General features: G+C 35.4%; 1 protein-coding gene and 1 long non-coding RNA gene across 2 annotated transcripts; one reads left to right on the forward strand and one right to left on the reverse strand.

Annotated features, from left to right (window-relative positions):
- Window positions 1-1334: 1334 nt before the first annotated feature.
- Window positions 1335-8113, reverse strand: LOC145678392 (uncharacterized). Its single transcript, XM_081748473.1, has 2 exons — window positions 6216-8113; window positions 1335-5085 (listed from the first exon to the last, which is right to left on the reverse strand). Exon 2 carries the CDS (start codon window positions 4769-4771, stop codon window positions 2312-2314), a length of 2460 nt encoding a protein of 819 aa, XP_081604599.1. The 5' UTR covers window positions 4772-5085; window positions 6216-8113; the 3' UTR covers window positions 1335-2311.
- Window positions 8114-9001: 888 nt separating this feature from the next.
- Window positions 9002-12358, forward strand: LOC145678393 (uncharacterized). Its single transcript, XR_014130372.1, has 2 exons — window positions 9002-9659; window positions 11501-12358. It is a non-coding gene; the product is annotated as an uncharacterized LOC145678393 (long non-coding RNA).
- The last annotated feature ends 10801 nt before the right edge of the window (window positions 12359-23159 follow it).

The following is a 23159-nucleotide window of genomic DNA, read 5'->3' on the forward strand; positions in this document are numbered from 1 at the left end:
CCAAAAACGGGACGTATGGCAGGCTTAAGCGTAAAATAAATAGTTTTATTGTTGAAGTATTCATTTCCGATCCTTCTGCGTTTAATTTCCCGAGCACTTCTTTCACGGCGTGTACATCAAAACTTCCACTAGTACGGAAATTTGAACTCAGCACTTGAAATAGTAAGCGTTACATAGTCTTCGGAACCCCGAGCATTAAGCTTCTTAAATTTGACAAGAATTTTTACGCTATTGCTGGTGTTGATTCTACAGAATAATTATTTGAAGAGTAGCATCAAATGACTGAACTAAACTGTTATTGTTGGAAAACCAAATTTTAGTTGAAGAAACTTGTGTTTTACATCCAAGGTAAGAAATAATGCTAATAGTTTTACTAATGTATTTACATATGTACTATTAGTAGCGGCACCGATGACCTTAAACCCGTCAAATGTATGAGTGATAACGTCCCTTGGTGTCGACGAGCACACTATTCACGGAAAATATTTTCTAAAGTACAAGATTGCTTATTGTACTTCAAATAGGCTTTCAGCATAATCCATACATTAATTTGTTCTATAACTATCTCAAGCTAAGGTATTTTTTAAAAAATTCATTCAGTGCATTCAGAACTTTATGAAGATCGTATGTTGAATGTTGTTGTCTACCTTAACGTGAAAGCCTCTAATTCGCCCAAGGAAAGTCTAAAATCTGATGAAAATCACTTACAATGTGATCACCTTAGTTGTACCAATGATATATTAACAAATAGGTCAAAAACCCAGGTGGGTTTTTTCAGGTGGGTCCAACCCGAAAAAAACCACTGGGTTTTTTCGGGCTGGGCCCACTTAGGCAAACCCTGGTTAGAGCCCCGCAGGGCACGTTGTTTTCTGTCTTTATTACTGCTCAATGGGAAGGGGGACAAGTAATCTAGAACCTTGCCTTCTCATTTAGTGCATACTCTGCGAAAAGACACACATAGCTCCATGCGAGCCGACTATTTGGGTGGTCCGGGGTTCCGGCATCGGCAAGATTTTTAGTTTGGACCCGTTTCTCTTACGTTTAAGTCAAAGTCAGCCGTCTTACCGACTGAGCTAGGGTATCCCCAAATTATCGTTATAGTACCGGTATATTTTACTTATCACAGCAGAGCCCTTTATGATAGTGTTCATAAAAGACTAACTAGAAGGAAATGAATCAAAAAGTATCGATACTCCCCTGAAAACATATAACACGTCTGCCCCGTTGCAAAGCTCTGACCTAACCTGAAAATGTAAGAAATGTGTCAAAATTTGGTAGAACCGTCTGCTCGAATAATGCCAAAAGTAGTAAGAAAACTGATCTTCCGCAGGTAGCGTCCCCGAATTAGACCTTCAGTTTTTTAACGTTTTTAACCTTAAACCAGTTTTTAACGTTGTATTGCTATTTATTTGTTATTATTTTAACCTATGTTGCCTATAATTAGCTACTCCTCTTTCATTTTCATCGTTCACTGCAGGGTGCGAATTGGCGGGGGGGATGCCAGGGATTTCCCCCCCTGACAAAAATCTTTCCCACTCTGGAGAAGAAAAATTTTATCCCTGGCAGGGATAACTTTTTCCCCCTCTGGAGTATTTTTAAATGGACATAAAGATAAGATAGAAAAAGGGAACAATTCTTACTTTGCGTAGCTAACCTAAATATCACTTGAGTGAAAATTTATGAAAGATCTCACATCTCAACTGTTTTGTACTTGTTAGTATATATATATAGGGTAAAGGCACCAGTGGTCGGACAGTTAAGGGATTTTTTTACTTTAAGTTCTTCAGGTTTCGTTTTCGTACATGACAGTAAGGCTCACACTGTTGAATCTAATTCTTTGCACATTTCTGAACAAAAATAAGCAATTTTAACGCAAAATGTGGCACATATTCTTGTGTTACGATTTTTTTCCGGAAATATAGTCATTTTCACCAGTGGTCGGACAATCAGAGCGAGAGATCGGACAGGTGCGTTCCAGTGGTCGGACACGTTTCAAAAGTAATAGGAAAAGACTGTATCCTTAAAAATAATGCGAAAATATTTTATTTGTTAGAAAAGAAGTGATTACACTTGTATAAAAAAAGAACTAATAATATTTTTTTGCTTGTTAGATATAGGCCTAAGCCATCTTCAGTTATAAGTATTCAGACTAGAATACAACACAACAATGTTTCTTACACATGCTCACAAATAGGCCCTAAATCCAATAAAGATAACATAAATATTTTTTTCAGACTATAGTGAAATTATTCAACACGAGAAGAAAATATTTAATAGGCCTAAATTGCAAAGTAAAAGTTAACTAACAGCTTTAACTTTTCAAGTCCTTGTGGTGAATGTTGAACTTGTACCAGCCTCGTCCATAACGTTCAGGAGTGTACAACCTTCCCACTACGTCTTCAGGGGAAAATGGATATTCATCGGGTTCTTGAGGATGTCCGTAGATATACCCACAATACCTTTTGGTCATGACAGGCCTAAGGAATGACCCTTCATATTTACCATTCTCTTCTTTACTCGGTCCAAGAACTTGTCCTATCCAAAATCTCTTCTTACCAGCACCATCATCAAAAGCTACAACTAACCACATGTCTTTCTTTAATATTTCTGTTTTGTTGATGGGTTTAAGGTTAGGGAATGAACGTCCAAATTTCCATATTTTTGTTTGGATTTCTGGTTGAAATTCTGTTTCATAATCGTAGATACTTTCATCAGAGGATTCTTCTTTTGGTAGGCTCCGCTTTCTAATTTTCCTTATTTGTTCTAAGCTCTTCTTCTTACCTTTTCTCAGATTTCCTTCGGGCGTGTGAATTTCAGATGATTGCAGGTGTTCTGCCTTCTTCACTTTATGATTCTGTTCTTTCTTTTCTCCAGTGTCTTTCTTTTGAATATACTCTCTCCACTTTGCTGATGATATGGCACTTGGTACTTTATCGCTCAGCCCTCTTCTTCTTTTTATTGTTTCTATAGGTTTGGGATAGTAGAGATGTGTCTTAAAAGGAGAAGGAATGTTGGAAGAAGTGCTTGGTGATGACACATAATTTGACGACTTTTCTTCCACAGTATTTGATGTACAATCAGGAAATGGGATGTCAGATGAAGTTGGTGGATTTAAATTAGAACTCTGGGGATGTATGTAATCTGGAACGTTAGAATTGTCGTTATTACAATTGAAAAATGTTTCAGGCGTCAATGTAACATTTATGGATGTGCTTGGAATAATACCAGAACTAAGAGAATGATGATCAGTTTTGGGTGAATTAGAGGAAATATGCTTAAAAAGTGCAGCTGACGTAGTGTTTGGCAGGCAGATATCTACGTCAGTAATTGTGTGGAGTTCATCTACTAAGCAACCATCCTGAGCAATCGTTTCTTCAGATGTACAAGAAACTTTAGACAAGGGTACTGATGAACAGACAGGGTTTTCGATAACGTGTACTGTAGAAGTCTCTTCCGGAATTATCCTATCATTCACATTTGAATTTTCTTCTGTGGCGACAATTTCAGAACATATTGTATAGTTACTTGATAAACTTAGCTCTTGTGGAAAAATTTCTGTATCTAAAAGAACTTCCATATCAACACTATCACCTATACTTAATTCATTAGAAACAGATGGTTGTGGACCTTTACCACCACGATTAGGACATAACTTAGCTTTCTCTTTTTTCAACACACTAAATACTTTGTCTGTGTCCACACTTTGTACACTAAGCTCAGTTTTTAAAGCAGCAACAACTTTTTCTGCTGCATCTATCTCATAGATGTTAAGGTCATGAGTTTTGGATGTTGTATTTATTCTCTCTAGCTGATTCTGAACACACTTGCTATAATCAATAGCGTCCGGATTTAAAGGGCACAATCCACACTTTCGAAAACCACTTCTAATTGAATCAGGTATACTTTCATTCTCCAACACTTTTTTCAGTAAGGGACAGAACTGGGATTTGGTTAGAACCTTATTCAAGTTCTCTTCTTCATTTAACCACGCGCGAACTGTCTGCTTCCATTGTGACTTCAGAGGCTTAAATACACTGACGTCAGCAGGTTGCATGAGGTGTGTTGTGTTAGCAGGTAGAGCATATAAAATGACACCATTATTGGAACAAAACTCACTCAATTCTAAAGTCATGTGGGATTTGTGACCATCAACAAATAAAATAACTGGCTTTTTCACCTTTTGATCATCTATCCACTTGTTTACGCCATTAGCAACGTACTCATAAAAAAGATCGCTTTTCATCCATCCACTATCACTTCTACCAAGAAACCACTCTTCTGGCATACTGTCCACAATGTCCCGTGGTGCTCTAATAAAAGGGAAGACAACCATAGGATACAGTGTTTTGCCACTGGCTGAGAACACCAACAACACAGTGATATTGTCTTTCTCGTTCCCTAGTTTCACATCATATACATTTTTCCAGCCGCGTGGAGCTATAACCTTGCCTGTTTTTGGACATAATGCAAAGCTCGTTTCGTCTCCATTCAAAATACGATCTGGATCTTCTAGAATTTCTTCTACACCTAATTCTCTTAGATACCCTTCCAGTTCCCTGAACCACTTACTGATATATTCCTCAGTAACTCTTGCACGTCCTTTTGATAGACTTTCCGGTTCTCTTAAAACCAACTGTAGGTGTCTTCGCATGAAAGATTTATACCATTTCTTACCTGGACGTCCATCTTTAAATGGTGTTTGTCTTTTATCACTTTTTATAATTTGAGCAACAGAATCAAGCAATTCATGTGTCTTCCTTGGAAATCCCATTTTTGCTAAGTCTTCTAGTCACTTAACAAGCTTTAGTTCCTCTTCCTGTGTTAGAATTGAAGATGGTCCCATTTTTCTGACATGGCCCGGTTGCGATACTTTGCCACTCAAGCGATCTTGAATTGATGATTTTGGAACGTTAAATTTTCTGCTGGCTTCTCTTAATCCCATTCCATCCTTCTGTATGGCATTTAAAGCTGCAACCATGGATTCTGTGGAGTATCGGTGGAAAACCTTGGTACGCTTTTTATTCTCACCTTTGACTTCATCAGTTTCGACTTTGTTCATGATGACTATTTAACTTTCAAAGTAACCTGAAATTGAGAAGGTAGAATTGTAATAGCTGTAGGGATATTTTTTTATAATCAAATTGATCATGTATTAATGGATAAAAGAAGACATACAAACAATTCTACGATAAATTTAAAATTCATGATAGATTAAAACAAGGAGAGACTTTATCTCCATCACTTTCTCATTTTGCTTTAGAGTATGCAGTTAGAAAGATAAGAGAAAGTAATGAAGGTTTAAATTTAATGGCATTATTCAGCTACTGACAAATGCAGATGATGTAGATTGGCTAGGGACAAATGGCGTAAAAATCATTAAAAGTTATACAGATAAACTTTTTAAAGCAGCTAAAGAGACAGGCTTATAAGTTAGTGTAGGGGAGACTAAATATATGTTTACTAGCTTACGCCAGATGTTAACTAATAATATTAATATTTAATAATTTGTAATCAAGCATTTGAAACTGTAAACAAGTTTAAATAGGCCTATTTTGGAGTGGTATTCACAGATAAAAATGAGGTAAAATCGGAAATTAAAAGCAGATTGAAGTCAGGAAATGCATTTTTCTGTTCAAAAACTAATATCCGCTTGTTTAATTTCAAAACGTCTTAAAATTAAAATACAAAAACAACAATATTACCTTCAGTATTATATGGTTGTGAAACGTGGTCTCCTAGACTAAAAGAAGAACATACATTAAAGGTAGGCTATTTGGAAATAAAGTTCTTAGACAAATACTGACATTTAGGCTATTTAATTTTGGTCATTACGGAAATTTTCATTGCGTCCGACATTAGGCACCAATGATCGCCATAGTCGCCGGTGGTCGGACACTCGGAATTTTGTGTGTGCGACTACTGGTATAATACGTTTTTGTTACAGAAATCCATTGTGGATTAATCTGTTACCTTATTACTAACGAAAGAACCAAAGTTTACAATAAAATCACAATAGAAACAAAACACTAGTGGTCGGACAGGGTGTCCGACCACTGGAAGACTCATGACTTCTAGGTACCTATTGTCGGACACAATAAATTATATAATTATTATTACTCTAGCATACTTTCTACGATATAAAGTCCAAACATAACACTTCATAAGCTAGGAAAACAAATTTTGTGTTGAAACCATTAAAAACTAGAGAGTTTTACCTTATTTCGTTGGGACACATTTCTTAGCGGTTCAATAAGCTTTCCGCCATCTTCTCAGTTTACCAAGAGAGGCAGGTACTTCATATTTTTTCCTACTACAGCCTTTCAAGTTTGGTAGCTGGTAACACTGACACATCAAGACAAAGATGTCCAAAGACTGGGGATGTATTTTTTGTAGACATTTAAGTGAAATGGGTCTTGTTTAACCTATATTTCTTTGAAAATGTCCGACCACTGGAGGGTGTCCGACCACCGGCGCCTTTACCGTATATATATATATATATATATATATATATATATATATATATATATATATATGTGTGTGTGTGTGTGTGTGTGTGGGAGGACTGGGTGCGCATATGGGTGAAATTCATCCCCCCCTGGGAAAATTTTTCAATTCGCACACTGGTTCACTATTAACATTTAATCATAAATAATTCTTGTTTTCATGCTTTCTGTGCTTTATGCTAGTGTAAATTCATCTGTATTATATTACTGCACAAAATTAATTACTTTCTCATGCTTCCCACTAGCGCTTAACAACACTCTACTAATGTAAGTATACTTTTAGATGGGGCGTTGGGAGCGGAGTTTCCTATCAAATACATGTCCGTGGGACAAAAATCCAGAACACATACAAATATACTACCTGTACTAGGTTGCTACACAACGGGATGATTATATTCGTGAAATATAAACTCCTTTTAGTAGGAAATGCACTGTTTATGTCTTAAAGAGTGTTTAAATAAGGATTTGTAATGAAATATTCAGACTGACTTCAGGAGAGCTGAGTATAACTACAGCGTGTGCAGGTATATCATAAAACAGCACTATATAAAGCAGAATCGACTTAAAAGCACGAACCAACTTGTGTTATGTGGTCATTAAAAACCAAGATTGCTATCTGAGACAGGCAGGGGAATACTAGCCGTAGTGAGGCTTTGTGTATGGAGCAGGCGCGTTACTGACCGTGGGTATACACATAAATGGTAGTGGAAAAACATTTTATGTTTCATGAAAGCATGTGCCCTATAGCCATATACAACTAGCACAGCTTTGTGTGTTCAATGATCACTTTGTACCAAGAATGCAAATAGGCAACAAAATTTTACTAGCCCAAAAAAAAAATCCAACCTACTTGCTCACATTCCATTAGAAATCATAGCTATTGTTTAACTTTAGGGAGGCCAGGATTTTAACCGAATTTTCCCGATATTCTATTCACATTCGGATGGGTGAGGTTAAATACATTTAATTCAGACAGTTGCCGAGCGAGCGTTAGCGAGTGAAGGTGGTTTGGAGTCACACAAGGCACGTTGTTTTCTGTCTTCGTTAGTTTCCCCACCCCCCATTACTAAAGATTTACCAAAATAATTTATTTACGTTTAAAATAAATAATAGTGATTTTAAAAACTCGCTCGGGGCGAGTGTTTATTAGCATCAGTGCTTTGTACACTGTCTTTATATAACACTTTGTTTCATGTCTTTCTTATGGAGTATTACCTGGTAAACGCCACACTTTTCATTTCGAATTTTGCCTTACTATACATGCAAGAGGTAAGACCCCGATATATTTTTATTACTTGTACGATCTTATTGTGTAATCAAGTAATATATATTTCTTCCGTACATTTTTCAACTGCATGCCCGCATTACATGGGATGGCATCTAAACTTTTGCCCCATTTCACCATATTTGGTTCAGATAATACTCGCTTTTCAGTTCCTGCTCTCCATTTAAGTTTTCCCTCCATTACTGGAGCATACATGTTCTAAGTTAAAGGTTGGTTTTAGACAAGATAAATGAATTAGTAAGATAGTGGGCTTTGAAACTGCCATAACTCTATGTACCTAATATTGCCACAATACCGAATTCATATAGTCCAGAATTTAACTTTTTTTAAAACATAATTTATCAGCATACAGTCTTGATCATCAGTACTTTATATCTATCTATCTATCTATCTATCTATCTATCTATCTATCTATATATATATATATATATATATATATATATATATATATATATATATATATATATATATATATATATACATGCATTTCCTTGATATCCAGCGGACCGACCTTCTTTGCGCTTCCCAGATGTGAATAGGTCCAATGCTAGCTTCTAGTGGGTACCTAGCCCAAACAGGTAGATATTTTTTGCATAATTGCGCCCAGCATTATCTGTAGAGATGCAACAACACCATCTGTCGGCGAACACTTAAAACAGTCCTATTTTGTGTGTGTACGCAAGGATAAAACTACTTGTATGTTGTGTGATGTGAAGTTAAATTAAAACAGAAACCTACAGCAAAGTTGAGAATTGAGAAGAATCGGGTTATCTTCAATTTCTGAAATATAATGCTTTACATACTCTTCTTCATAAATGAGAAACTTATCAGTGCTCTACGCTAATTCCAATTTTTATTATTGTTATTGCATGAATTTAAAAAGTTCTGAGAAGTTGTGTTTCGCATAAAATTAGTGTAATAAGTTTCAAACCTGAGATATGATTGAATGTCGGAATTAAATGTAGTTTCATTGTCCATGTGTATGAGAAAGCTTCCAGTGAAAGAAGATATCAGTAAAGCACACTGTCATTATATGATAAAGAGGGAGCGGAAAAGATCGATAGATAAGTTAAACTTGATATGTAAGAGAGTTTCCCAAGTAAAGCTATGGTTATACTTTCCAAAATTAGAATATAGAATAACTTATTCAAATCCAAGTCCGCGCATAGTGTAGCAGTAGATTACTTTTGGCGGGGGGGGGGGGGGAACAAATAGCAAGACCGGGTAATAATCTCCGTTATCAGCCTTTTATGGCTAAAGCTCTGTATTTGTAATAACAATTACAACTAATCTGAATAATGTTCCTTTTTCACGTCTTCCAAACTTACATGCAACGTAGAAAATTACAGGAATAGATTTTTGAAAATACAGAATCAGTTTAGTTAAAAAAGATATTTTCACACCATTGTTGTTACCAAAGAAGAAAAGAAAAGAAATTCTACCCAAAGAGCTGCATAAGAGAAAAAATGTTAAGCCCTATGCCCGATGAAGAGTACCCTTGGGAGTATGGAAATATAGGCTAAAAATACATGAAATACTAACATTATTATTATTATTATTATTATTATTATTATTATTATTAAGTGTGTTCCATAAGCTCAATAACCAATTCTATATTCGTATTGTATAATCTGAATTTTTAATGGTAATTTTGTACATTTTTTAATTGAAGGATACCTAAGAAGAAAGAATTGCGTGAAGCCTGGATTAGGTGTATTCGACGGAAAAATTGGACTCCTAGTGCTGGTAGTGCACTTTGTTCTGTACATTTCCGAGAAGATGACATTGATAGAACGTCCCTCTCTTGTGTGAGAATTCGCGAAAATGCAGTTCCATCTGTATTTCCTGCTTTTCCAAAGTATTTGCAGAAGGTATATTCAGTTTCTTTATTTTTATTTATTTATTTGAACCTTGATAATTTTATACATTATCATCACTAGAAAGATCAAAGATTTCTCTTGACTCCTGGTGAAATTATAGCTAACTGGTTCATAATAGTTTTGCTATCTTAAATATCTTGAACTAGGAAATAAATAACTAAATAAAGCAACGTTTATTTTAAAATAATGTGACAGTTTCGCCAACTAACTGAACATATTGGCTTCATCAAACACTGTAAAAAGAAGCATTACTGTACATTTATAACCTAAAGTATACGTTGGAGATTTAGGGGAGGGTGCAAGTGAGTTAAGTGTTCCAAGAAAGGGAACGTTTTAGAGATATAAGGAAATTACATAAGTTGCTTGTAGGCTCATTGTGTCCGTATGCTACGTACATAAATGTGATCTGTCACGAACAAAACAACATATTATTACAATGAATACTAAGCCGTTTAAGCTAGGAGTTAAAAGAACTCGTTCAGGATTAGTGCAAAATTCTTTGATTTTTAGTGGTAATGAATGTACTAAATATTACTGGTATTAAGACGCAGACTGGGTTGTGATTTAATTAGCATTGTGTTAAAAGTATATGGGGAAGAGAGGCAGGATTTTAATACAGTGACTAATTATAATATCCAACGCTGAAGGACGTATCTTAATTGATTTTCTGTATTTTAGTACATGCTTGTCTGTATGTCTGTAAGAGGGTTGGCAAAAACCATGGTTTTTATTGAAAAAAAGTTTTTTCTTTGGGGTTTAAACTTTTTTTTTTTTTGTTAAAATAATTTGCTCTGTGTATTTATATTACATATGGGCAGAGATAAGTTTGTTTCACCTTGGTGTTATTTTGCAACTACCGGGTTATGGTGGAAGGGGTCACATAAGCTTAGAGCGGAGTCCAAACCGTTTCTCGACTTACATCCGAAACAAATTGTCCTCCATTTGAACTCGAAACCGGGACTAATTGGCCACAAATGCGGTACGTTTGCCGACTCACTCGCGAAGGACTCCTGATAAAAACACGTTGTACTGATCTTTACATACTTTTAATACATTTGTCTAATTGTCTTTTGAGGACCAGAAGATAAACATGTACACAAGTAAAACCATTATAGAAAATTACATATGGGCAATTTCAAAATACTGCAGAGTACAGAAGAACTAATTAATTCCAAATTAGTTCTTGGGGGCCGCGGTGGCTCAGTGGTAGAGCGTTCACCTATGGTGCTAGGGGTCCCGGGTTCGATCCCAGCCCCCGCCAAGTAAACTTTGTGGTGGACCAACACTGTGTGCGTGGGTTTCCTCCCACTTCATTCCACCATTTTCATTCATTACTCATCATCAGTCTCCTTTAGCCTAACCGGCATAATCGTGGGACGTAAAGCTCAAAGATTTCATTTCCAAACTAGCGGGAACACGTAATATGAAAAAGCTGCACAAGCTGAAGCGCTGGAGCTAGAGAAACGAAATTTGCTCAGATGATGTATCATGAAGAGTAGTTTATTAAACAATTGCGAAATTTTCAAAACGTTACCATTTTTAATAAAAAATGAGCAAGTATCGGAAGCAAAATTAAATCATCGGAAGCAGTACAACGTAGGTGATTTATTCTGCCACCTGTTGAAGGAATTATGCACTTCACGTTGTATTTCCATATCATTGCTGCAACAGAGGATAGTTTTTTTTCTTCAATGTCACTTGGCACTGTAGCATCCGTGATCCTCAGATATTTCCTTGTCAATACGTGAGAAATTGACTCTCGTCTTAATTATATCATGTTGATAATCGAATGTTATAGCACAAATGCATAATACTTTGAATTTTCATTTCAGAGAAGGCAGAAGCAGTACTCCAGTTTCCTTGGATGAGAGCGAAAGCAGTACTCGAGTTTCAGTGGATGAGAGCGAAAGCACTACTCGAGTTTCAATGGATGAGAGCGGAAGTGCTACTCGAGTTTCATTTGAGGAAAGCAGAAGCATTATTAGAGTTACTCTGGATGAGAGAGCATCCTCATCTGGAGGTGGCACTCTCAGCAGCACGCAGTCTCAGCTTCCAACGGAAGAACAGTGATTACGAAATATTTGTAAATATTTGTAAGAAGTAATCCGAACAACTTAAGACTTTGTTCATATACTTTTGAAACTGCATGGTGATAAGTCTGTTTTTTGCATTTAGTTTTTGTTGGGTGCTAATTTTGAAGGAGAGTTACATAAAGTGAGAGTCGTTTAGCTTGTATGCGTAACGGAAGAACAGTGATTGCGAAATATTTATAACTATTTATAAGAAGTAATCCGGACAACTTAAGAGACTTGTTTATATATGGTTGAAACCGCACACGGTTGATAAATCTGCTTTGTACATTTAGTTTTTGTTAGGTGATAATCAAGGAAAGTTACTCATAATGAAAAGAGAGTCGTTTAGCTTGTATGCATATGAAACAAGAGTTAATGTTTACCATCGGGGTAGTTATCAATAAAGACGCATTGTACATAGTTTCCAGTAATATAACATTTATTCATACACGAGATAATTTGCAGCATCTGTGCTGTAGGTAGTCTGCTATATTATGAACTGAAAGATAGGCATAATTCAAATACCTCATTCACTTTTTTTTTTTTCAAACTTGTAGTTACTTATATTAAATTTTGACAAAATGGTCGTATGGTATTTTGTAAGCTGGTCAATGGTATCGGCAGAGAAGGGATTTATAAACCTACCAGTTGGTATGAGTCAAGCAGCTTGTAACTGCTAAGAAAAGTTACCCCCAAAAATATTTAACTATTTTTCGAAATAAAGTAATTAGTATGGCAAAAGGGTGTATAGTATTTTTATAATTGAGTATATGGGAAACTGCATGGTACGAATGGATTTTTAGGTACATTGTACTCACCCCACGGACCTGGATTTTTGACAGCATCGACTAAAGCTAGCTATTTATGGGAGCTTCCGGGCTTAATCCCCCCCCGAAATCTTACTTACTATAGTACAGTATATGAAATATCTTGCAGAATTTTCACATTTTCAGGCAACCCCCCGAGAATTAGCAAAGCCCCCGAAACAAAATCGTGAATACACCACTGCTATAATAATAATAATAATGAAAAAGGAGAGGTCACCTATTGTGCACCACCTAAAATTTAAAGCACCAGCTGCCACTGGGAAACACTATTGCATCCACCATACTCCCCGGACATTGTACCGTCCGATTATCACCTGTTCCATTTCTTGTACAACCACCTTAGAGGACGCCAGCTGAAATCCCTAGTAGAGGTGCAAAATGCACTTGATATCTTCTTCGCTTCGCGGCCCACCAAGTTCTACCGCGATAGAAACTATGACGCCTTAAAAGTCAGAACCAAAACCTTTTTTTTTTTGGTTATAATTATTTAACCCATAACCAAAAATGTAACATGAAACAAAAAAGAAAATAAAGACCAAAAGAGCTTAGGCAACGGCAAGGTCATCCCAAGCACCTTCTAGTGAGTCATGACTCACATCAATATCGAAGCAAACACATACCAAAATTAAATAATATGCTGTTATCAATGCTAAATTATGATATTAAACAAGCTTTTTATTACTACAAACATCTTTCGTAGATTTCTTTGTGACACAAGTTCCAAAAATTGCATACAAAATCTTCATTGCGTGTCGTGACTCATCTTCATCTTCGAAGATCATCGATTCCAAAACAAGACAATTATATGTTACGTAAAGGAGTGTAAAATATTTTTATTACTACAAATCTCTTCGATAAATTTTGTTGAGAGTCACCACACGGGAAGACCATCACAAACGCTTTTTAATGAGACATGACTCACCTCAACCTTTGAAATGCATCGATTCTAACATTAGACAATTATCTGGAATCTAAAGCAAATCTAGAGTGAAAAAAATTTTACAACTAGAAATCTCTTCGATAAATTTTGTTGTGAGTCAGCCCAAAGGGAACCCATATCAAACCTTTTGTAATGAGACAGACTCGCTTCTATCTACGAAGCGCATCGATTAAAAAATAAAGAAATTATGTGTCACTTAAAGCAAATGAAGAATCCCACGTTATTCATTACTAGAAATCTCGATAAGTTTTGTTGTGAGTCAGCAAAAAGAAAGACCATCACTAATGCTTTTCAACGAGACATGACTCACCTCAACCTTTGAAATGCATCGATTCTAAAATTAGAGAATTATCTGGAATTTAAAGCAAATGGAGAATGGAAAATATTTTCGTTACTAGAAATCTCTTCGATAAATTTTGTTGAGTCAGCCCAAAGGAAGACCATCTCAAACCCTTTGTAATGAGACATGACTCAGTTCTATCTTCGAAGCGCTTCGATTCCAAAATAAGGAACTTATGTGCCAATTAAAGGAAATGAAGAATTCGGCGTTATTTCAGTACTAGAAATCTCGATAAATTTTGTTGTCAGTCAGTACACAGAAAGACCATCACTAATACTTTTTAATGAGACGTGACTCACCACTAGCTTTGAAGTGCATCGATTCTAAAATTAGACAATTATCTGGAATCTAAAGCAAATCCAGAGTGAAAATATTTTTACTACTAAAAATCTATTCGATAAATTTTCTTGTGAATCAGAACAAAAGAAGACCATCTTAAATCCTTTGTAAGGAGGCATGACTCACTTCTATTTCCGAAGCGCATGGTTTCCAAAATGAAGAAATTATTTTCCACTTAAAGCAAATGAAGAATTCAACCTTAATTCATTGCTAGAAATGTCGATAAATTTTGTTGAGAGTCACCACACAGGAAGACCATCAAAAATGTTTTTCAATGAGACATGACTCACCTCTACATTTGACCTGCATCGATTCTAAAATAAGACAATTATTTGCAATTTAAAGCCAATGAAGAATGTAAAATATTTTTTTTACTACAAATCACTTCCATAAATTTTTTTGTAGGTCAGCCCAAAAGAAGACCAACTCAAATCCTTTGTAATGAGACATAACACACTTCTATCTTCGAAGCGCATAGGTAACATAATGAAGAAATTATCTACCACTTAAAGCAAAAAAAGAATTCAACTTTATTTCATTACTAGAAATCTCAATAAACTTTATTGTGAGTTAACGCACAGAAAGACTATCACTAAGATTCCGTGCATTTTCACACGGTGCAATCTCGCACGGTGCTCATTATCGAGCAATTTCACACGGTCCTGGTTATCGCATTAATCAGTCAGCAGGTGTGGTGCATTTTCACACGGTCCATCTGCAATCACGTGATTCACCCTGAAACTCCTTTCACTACAAGGGGAGGGAGGACAGAACAAGTATGAACTAAAAAAAAATAATCTTGCGAAAACAGACTAAAATGTGTTACTGGTTTCCACTCCAAATTGATATCGTCTCTGCAGGTCGACTTTCAAGGCATTCTGCGGCTAAGTTGATCAAGATCTCTATTTTCGGAAATAATGTATGGACAATAAAGTCATTCTCCACAGCAAAGAATAAAATAAGCACTTTGTTAATGAAGTCGGAACCCATTTTTTAAAAATAGAAAGATGAGTTAAATAAACTTTTATTTTGTGATTATTCTTTTCCTGTTACTGCTTAGTTATCTCTGCAGGTGCGTATGGCCATGGTACACCTGTGAATCATGTCATTGGAGGGTGGGGGATAAATAGGGTATAAAAGAATCGCCCTTGATGTCTAATTCCTTAATTTTAGTGTTTTCGTTGTTGGGTGAACATAGTGATTCAACGTAGAAATGGAGTTTATAACAACTAGCAGAGGTAATCGTCTCTTAGTTCATGCAGGGTTCCAGTACTACATGCAGAGAGAAAACAGGGATCATACAGTATGGGTAAGTATCGTATTAATAGAATTAGGATTTTCTGTAAAAATTCATGTTTCCTTTTTTTATGTTCTTAATTTCTTTTCTTTTTTTTGGGGGGGGGGGCGCGAAGGCTTCATATAATATGACTAGACATCGGATTTTTATGCAAATGCATTGTTTGCTCGTATGCATCTCTGTTAAATTTGGTAGGGGTTTCTAGAAATAATAATATAGTCCGAATTTGAAGCTTTGTAGTGCATATAAATGCATATTTCAAAGGTTAGAGCATATATTAGTACTCAAGAGTATATTCAGCACATTTTATAAGTTTTTATTTCAGATGTATGCTTACAACATGGAATAAATCCAGTTTTAGTTTATATTTTCAATACATTTCCATGCCTATGCAACGGAAGGGCTTTTTGCATGAGAAGATGGAAGAATTCCTAATTTATAGACGACCAATAATGTTAGAAACCGATCACCAGAGCAGAAATGCCCACAATTACCAAAACGTTAAGAGAAATCTGATAATAATAATGACATTGTAATATCGTGTCGACATCAATTCAGAAACAAGAGATACGTGTATTGCTACTCAGTGAATGCTTAGCTCTAGTTGGTGAAGTTCGACACGAGCTCCGGTCATTTTCTGGTAAATTCGGGCACTCCTTGAAAAAAAAATGACGGATCTTATTGGGAGAAACTCCAACTAAAAATAATTGAAGCCATGGGAAAATATCTCCAAGGGTTAAATTTCAATTTGCCAGAATATATATATATACTACACTTGCTCCTCTGCGTAAATATTGTATAGTAACATCTATTGATGTTAATAGTTCATTTTCTGGCTACAAATGTCATAAACGGATACCAAAAAATGAAGAGAAGCATCTTGTGATACACTGTAAGGCTAATTGCGAGAAGAGTAAACCCTTGAAAACGATTATTATTATTATTATTTGTACAATGGAAACGTGTAGACTCGTATTATTTCGTCCCGGCGGGAGCTCATGTGGTTCGGATTCCACGTTAATAAGTAGGCCCACGTCTCATATAGACTCGATGCTGAACGGAACGTTAAACTCAAAATCAACTCAACTCGTATTATTTCGTGTTAATTGAATCCACTGTAAAATACAAATGTCAAGAAAACCAGAGATCGTGTTCTCATATAACTTAATTCCATTATTTGTGTGTGTTTTAAAACGTTAAGAGTATGTAACCTATAACTATTATAAAAGTAAATTCTAAAAAGAAGTCCCTGAAGTTGTATGCATATTTCATAAATTTTAAGTGCATAAAAATCCGATGTCTAGACATGACATGTTCTCGTAATACACGTTAGTTTCTTTTAATGAAGTAGGTTGGCTTATATTGTGGATTTAATACATTCTTAGTTTTCTTGGTGGTTGTTTTCATAAACTGGGCACCGATCGTCTAAGGCACTCGAAAATATGCAATAATGTATGATATCTTACATGTATGATGGTATTTTGAAAATTTCGTAACTTTTAATCTTTATCTGAATTACAAGAACAGTATCTGTATTACTTTTAATCTTTATCTGAGAGGACAGTATACTTGCTTCTCTAAAGCATAAATATTTTTTCACGTTGTTTTAGTACTTCTAATATAGTAAAGCCCCAATTATCCGCGGAATTTGGTAGCAAGGGCACCAGAGATGGCGAAAATCTCCGATAACCCAAAAATATTTCAGCATAAACATTGTTTTATTGTACGAACAAGACATAATAAAACTTTTAAAATATGTACAATACAGCAGAAAATTGGAAATATTGATTTTTACAATGCAATTTATTTTTATGTATTAGAACATACAGTACATATCTGCGTACGGATTGTCATCCCGCAGCGACTCGAGTACTTATGAAAAATAATAGTAGGCGGCTGCAGCAGGGCTTAAAAAAAAAAAAAAAAAAGTACTCGCGGATAATCGGAGCTTTACTGTGTTTAAAAATTAACTTTCTTTCATGTGATATTTTGCCTAAACAAATATCTACACATATATAATTGCATAAAAGTAATAACACAAATTCGCATGTTTTTATGTTTCATTTTTTAAACAAAAGATACTTATGAATAATAATTTATTTTGTACATTTGTAACCGAGCAAACGCTTTTTTATGTGTGTGTACGTATATGCGAAAACACATTTCAATTGTTTATTTCAGAAGCTGATGTTTTTTTTTATTATTATTATTTTAGCTATGCATCAACAGACAGAAGGTAAATTGCCATGGCAGGCTCAATCTGCCCAAGACAGAAGATAAAATAGCAGTTGTGGAAAGAGATCATCAGTGTGTACCTGATGTTGCAGTTTGCGAGATACGAAAGCGACTTTCAAATTGCAAGAAGAGAGCAAGAGACGAGATCCTTACACCAGTGTCTGTTATCTTCAAAGAAGAAATGGCTGTTCCAATTAATCAAGGTCTGGACCTAGTAACCTCCATACCATCGTATGATCAGAAGAAAGGGGGTTTAAATGGTGTTAGAAGGAAATCACTCGGCATACATCAAGGTGCGCCGACTCCTAGAAATATCTGCTTTCCCGATTATATGATTCGGTTTGAAGATGGTACCTCGTTTTTACAGTACGACGCACTGGAAGGAGACGGACGAATTCTGTGTTTTGGTTACGAGGGTTTGAAACCAGCACTGAAGGAAAGCGAACAATGGTTTTTTGACGGAACGTTCAAGAGTTCCTGTAAGTATTTTTCCCAGTTATACACCATACATGCAGACATAGGAAGCACACATGATAAGACACTGGTTGTACCGGTCTTGTATGCATTGTTGCCAGATAAAACAGAGCGAACATACGAACAACTGTTTACATTTCTTAAAACGTGGTCTGGCCAGAACGAACCTCGAGTGTTAAAAATAGATTTTGAACTTGCTGCAATCAATGCGTTGCGTGCAGTGTTTCCCAATCCACAGGTTTCCGGCTGCCATTACCATTTCAACCAGAGTATCTGGCGGAAGATTCAGGGTATAGGTCTCGTCGAAGAATACCTCCACAATGAAGATGTACGCCATCATGTTCGCATGTGTAGTGCATTGGCATTAATACCAACAAGCAGGATCGATGAAGGTTGGCTCACCGTCATGGAGGACTGTCCATCTGGCCAGAAAATCGAAATTTTCAACGATTATTTCATTGAACAATGGATGGATAATCCAAATGTTCCAAGAGAAATATGGAACTGCAAGGGTCAAAGGCACAGAACAAACAACCCAGTGGAGGGTTGGCACAATAAGTTAAATCGCACCATATCTAAGAGTACACCACATATCTTTGAGCTTGTGAGTGTATTAAAAGCAGATGCGACAGCTAGTTTTCATGCTTTCGCGAGACAGGGCTTAGACTGCAATTCGGAGAAGTGTAGAAAATTCACTTACATCCGTCTTGACAAACGATTGCAATTAGTCCTGGAGAAGCTAGAAAATGGCGCAGACCTTAAAAATTGCTTGAGAAGCTTGAGCTATCTCCAAAAGCTAAGATAATGGGCTATGAACTGTAAAAATGGGTTGACGACGTACAAAAGTAGAAGGTTCCATCTTAACGACGTGCTGTTCGCTCGGAAAATAACAAGATGACAAGGTTCTTCTTAGAACCGCCTTGGAGTATGGAGCTAATATTGTGTGTTTTACAAATCACAACGTTTTTCTATGCTCTAGGGCGGGCACATTTTTCTTCGATTGTTGAACTACCTGTCTGAATTCTCTGATGTGCTGCTTATTTTATTCTTTATTTATTTTAATATGTGATTATTCTATCTTCTGTCCCTAATTATTTTAATTTTTGATTATTCTTTATTTGTTCTTATTTTCATTTGCTGTTCTTTATGTATTAATATCAATTTCCGATAGTTTCTGTTATTTTTTTTCATTTATTTCAATTTCTTATTGTATATGCTATTTTTCTCTTCTTCTTTACTATTGTTTTTATTTGCTGATTTCTTTGTTCTATCTTGTTCTTTGTGATTTTAATTTCTGCATACTTTCTTCATTATTCTTTTTGTGAAAGTGAAATATTTTCTAAGCTCTCCTTCTCTAATATTAATTGCAATTGTTCGTATTTAACTTGTATTTGCTCTTTCTCTGTTCTTACTTAGTTCATAGTTGTTCTGTCCCCCCTCCCCTTGTAGTGAAAGAAGTTTCAGGGTGAATCACGTGATTGCAGATGGACCGTGTGAAAATGCACCACACCTGCTGACTGATTAATGCGATAACCAGGACCGTGTGAAATTGCTCGATAATGAGCACGGTGCGAGATTGCACCGTGAGAAAATGCACGTCACCATCACTAAAGCCTCTTAATGATACATGACTCATATCTACCTTCAAGTGCATCGATTCTAAAAGTAGAATATTATCTGGAATTTAAAGTAAATGGAGAATGCAAAATATTTTTATTACTAGATATCTCTTCGATAAATTTTGTTCTGGGTCAGCCCAAAAAAAGACCATTTCAAACCATTTGTAATGAGACATGACTCACTTCCATCCTCAAAGCGCATCTATTCCAAAATGAACAGAATTATGTGCCACTTAAAGCAAATGAAGAATTCAACGTTATTTCATTACTAGAAATCTCGATAAATTTTGTTGTGAGTCAGCCTAAAGACCATCTCAAACCCCTTGTAATAAGACATGACTCACCTCTATCTTCAAAGTGCATCGATTCCAAAATGAAGAAATTATGTGCGAATTAAAGGAAATGAAGAATTCAACGTTATTTCAGTACTAGAAATCTCGATAAATTTTGTTGAGACTCACCACACAGAAAGACCATCAGTAACGCTTTTTAATTAGACACGGTTCACCTCAAGCTTTGAAGTGAATCGATTCTAAAATTAGACAATGATCTGCAATTTAAAGCAAACTCAAGTGAAATATTTTTACTACTGAAAATCTCTTCGATAAATTTTGTTGTGAGTCAGGCCAAAGAAAGACCATTCCAAACAATTTGCAATGAGACATGACTCACTTCTATCTTCGAAGCGCATCGATTCCACAATGAAGAAAATATGTTCAGGGTAAAGCAAATGAAGAATTCAACGATACTTCATTACTAGAAATCTCGATAAATTTTGTTGAGAGTCAGTACACAGAAAGACCATTACTAATGCTTTTCAACGAGATATGACACAACTCTACCTTTGAAATGCATCGATTCTAATATTAGACAATTATCTGGAATCTAAAGCAAATGGAGAATGGAAAATATTTTCGTTACTAGAAATCTCTTCGATAACTTTTGTTGTGAGTCAGCCCAGAAGAAGGCCATCTCAAACCCTTTGTTTTGAGACATGATTCACTTCTATCTTCGAAGCGCATCGATTCCAAAATGAAGAAATTATGTGCCAATTAAAGGAAATGAAAAATTCAACGTTATTTCATTACTAGAAATCTCAAAAAATTTTGTTGAGGCTCACCACACAGTAAGACCATCACTAACGCTTTTCAATGAGCCATGTCTATCCACTAGCTTAAAAGTGCATCGATTCTAAAATTAAACAATTATTTGCAATTTAAAGCAAATTGAGTGAAAATATTTTGTACTATTAAAAATCTCTTCGATAAATTTTGTGAGTTAGCCCAAAGGAAGACCATCTCAAACCGTTTGTAACGAGACAAGATCACTTCTATCTTCGAAGCGCATCGATTCCAAAATGAAGAAAATATGTTCCACATAAAGCAAATGAAGAATTCAACGATACTTCATTACTAAAAATCTCGATAAATAGTATTGAGTCAGTACACAGAAAGACCATCACTTACGCTTTTTAATGAGACATGACTCACATCTAGCTTTAAAGTGCATCGATTCTAAAATTAGACAATTATTTGGAATTTAAAGAAACCCAGAGCGAAAATATTTTTACTACTAAGACCATCTCAAACCCTTTGTAATGAGACATGACTCACTTCTATCTACGAAGCGCATCGATTCCAAAATGAGAAAATTATGTGCCAATTAAAGTAAATGAGGAATTCAACGTTATTATATTACTAGAAATCAATTAAATTTTGTTGAGGCTCAGCACACAGTAAGACCTTCACTAACGCTTTTCAATGAGCCATGACTCACCACTAGCTTTGAAGTGCATCGATTCTAAAATTAAACAATTATCTGCAATTAAAAGAAAATTCAGCGTGAAATTATTTTTTACTCCAAAAAAATCTCTTCGATAAATTGTGTTGTGAGTTAGCCCAAAGGAAGACCATCTCAAACCGTTTGTAATGTGACATAACTCACTTCTATCTTCGAAGCGCATCGATTGCAAAATGAAGAAATTATGTGCTAATTAAAGGAAATGAAGAATTCAACGTTATTTCAGTACTAGAAATCTCGATAAATTTTGTCAGTCAGTACACAGAAATACCATCACTAACGCTTTTTAATGAGACATGACTCACCACTAGCTTTGAAGTGCATCGATTTTAACATTAGACAATTATCTGGAATCGAAAGCAAATCGAGAGTGAAAAATAATTTTACAACTAGAAATCTCTTCGATAAATTTTGTTCTGTCAGCCCAAAGGAAGACCATATCAAACCTTTTGTAATGAGACATGATACACTTCCATCTACGAAACGCATCGATTAAAAAATGAACAAAATTATATGCGACTTAAAGCAAAAAGAAGAATTCAACGTTATTTCAATACTAGAAATCTCGATAAATTTTGTTGAGTCACCACACGGGAAGACCATCACAAACGCTTTTTAATACGACATGACTCACCTCAACCTTTGAAACGCATCGATTCTAAAATTAGAGAATTATCTGGAACTTAAAGCAAATGGAGAATGGAAAATATTTTCGTTACTAGAAATCTCTTCGATACATTTTGTTGTGAGTCAGCCCAAAGGAAGACCATCTCAAACCCTTTGTAATGAGACATGACTCACTTCTATCTTCGAAGCGCATCGATTCCAAAATAAGAAAATTATGTGCCAATTAAAGGAAATGAAGAATTCGACGTTATTTCAGTACTAGAAATCTCGATAAATTTTGTTGTCAGTCAGTACACAGAAAGACCATCACTAACGCTTTTTAATGAGACATGACTCACCACTAGCTTTGAAGTGCATCGATTCTAAAATTAGACAATTATCTGGAATCTAAAGCAAATCCAGAGTGAACATATTTTTACTACTAAAAATCTGTTCGATAAATTTTGTTGTGAATCAGAACAAAAGAACACCATCTTAAACCCTTTCTAAAGAGACATGACTCACTTCTATTTCCGAAGCGCATGGTTTCCAAAATGAAGAAATTATTTTCCACTTAAATCAAATGAGGAATTCAACGTTAATTCATTGCTAGAAATGTCGATAAATTTTGTTGAGAGTCACCACACAGAAAGACCTTCACAAAAGTTTCTCAATGAGACATGACTCACCTCTACATTTGAAATGCATCGATTCTAAAATTAGTCAATTATTTGCAATTTAAAGCCAATGGAGAATGTAAAATATTTTTTTACTACAAATCACTTCCATAAATTTTTTGTAGGTCAGCCCAAAAGAAGACCAGCTCAAATCCTTTGTAATGAGACATAACTAACATCTACCTTCGAAGCCCATAGGTAAAAATTAAATGAAGAAATTTTGTACCACTTAAAGCAAAAGAAGAATTCAACTTTTATTTCATTA

This window comes from Thermobia domestica, chromosome 2, assembly GCF_964235325.1.
Source record: "Thermobia domestica chromosome 2, izTheDome1.hap1.1, whole genome shotgun sequence".
Classification (NCBI taxonomy): Eukaryota; Metazoa; Arthropoda; class Insecta; order Zygentoma; family Lepismatidae; genus Thermobia; species Thermobia domestica.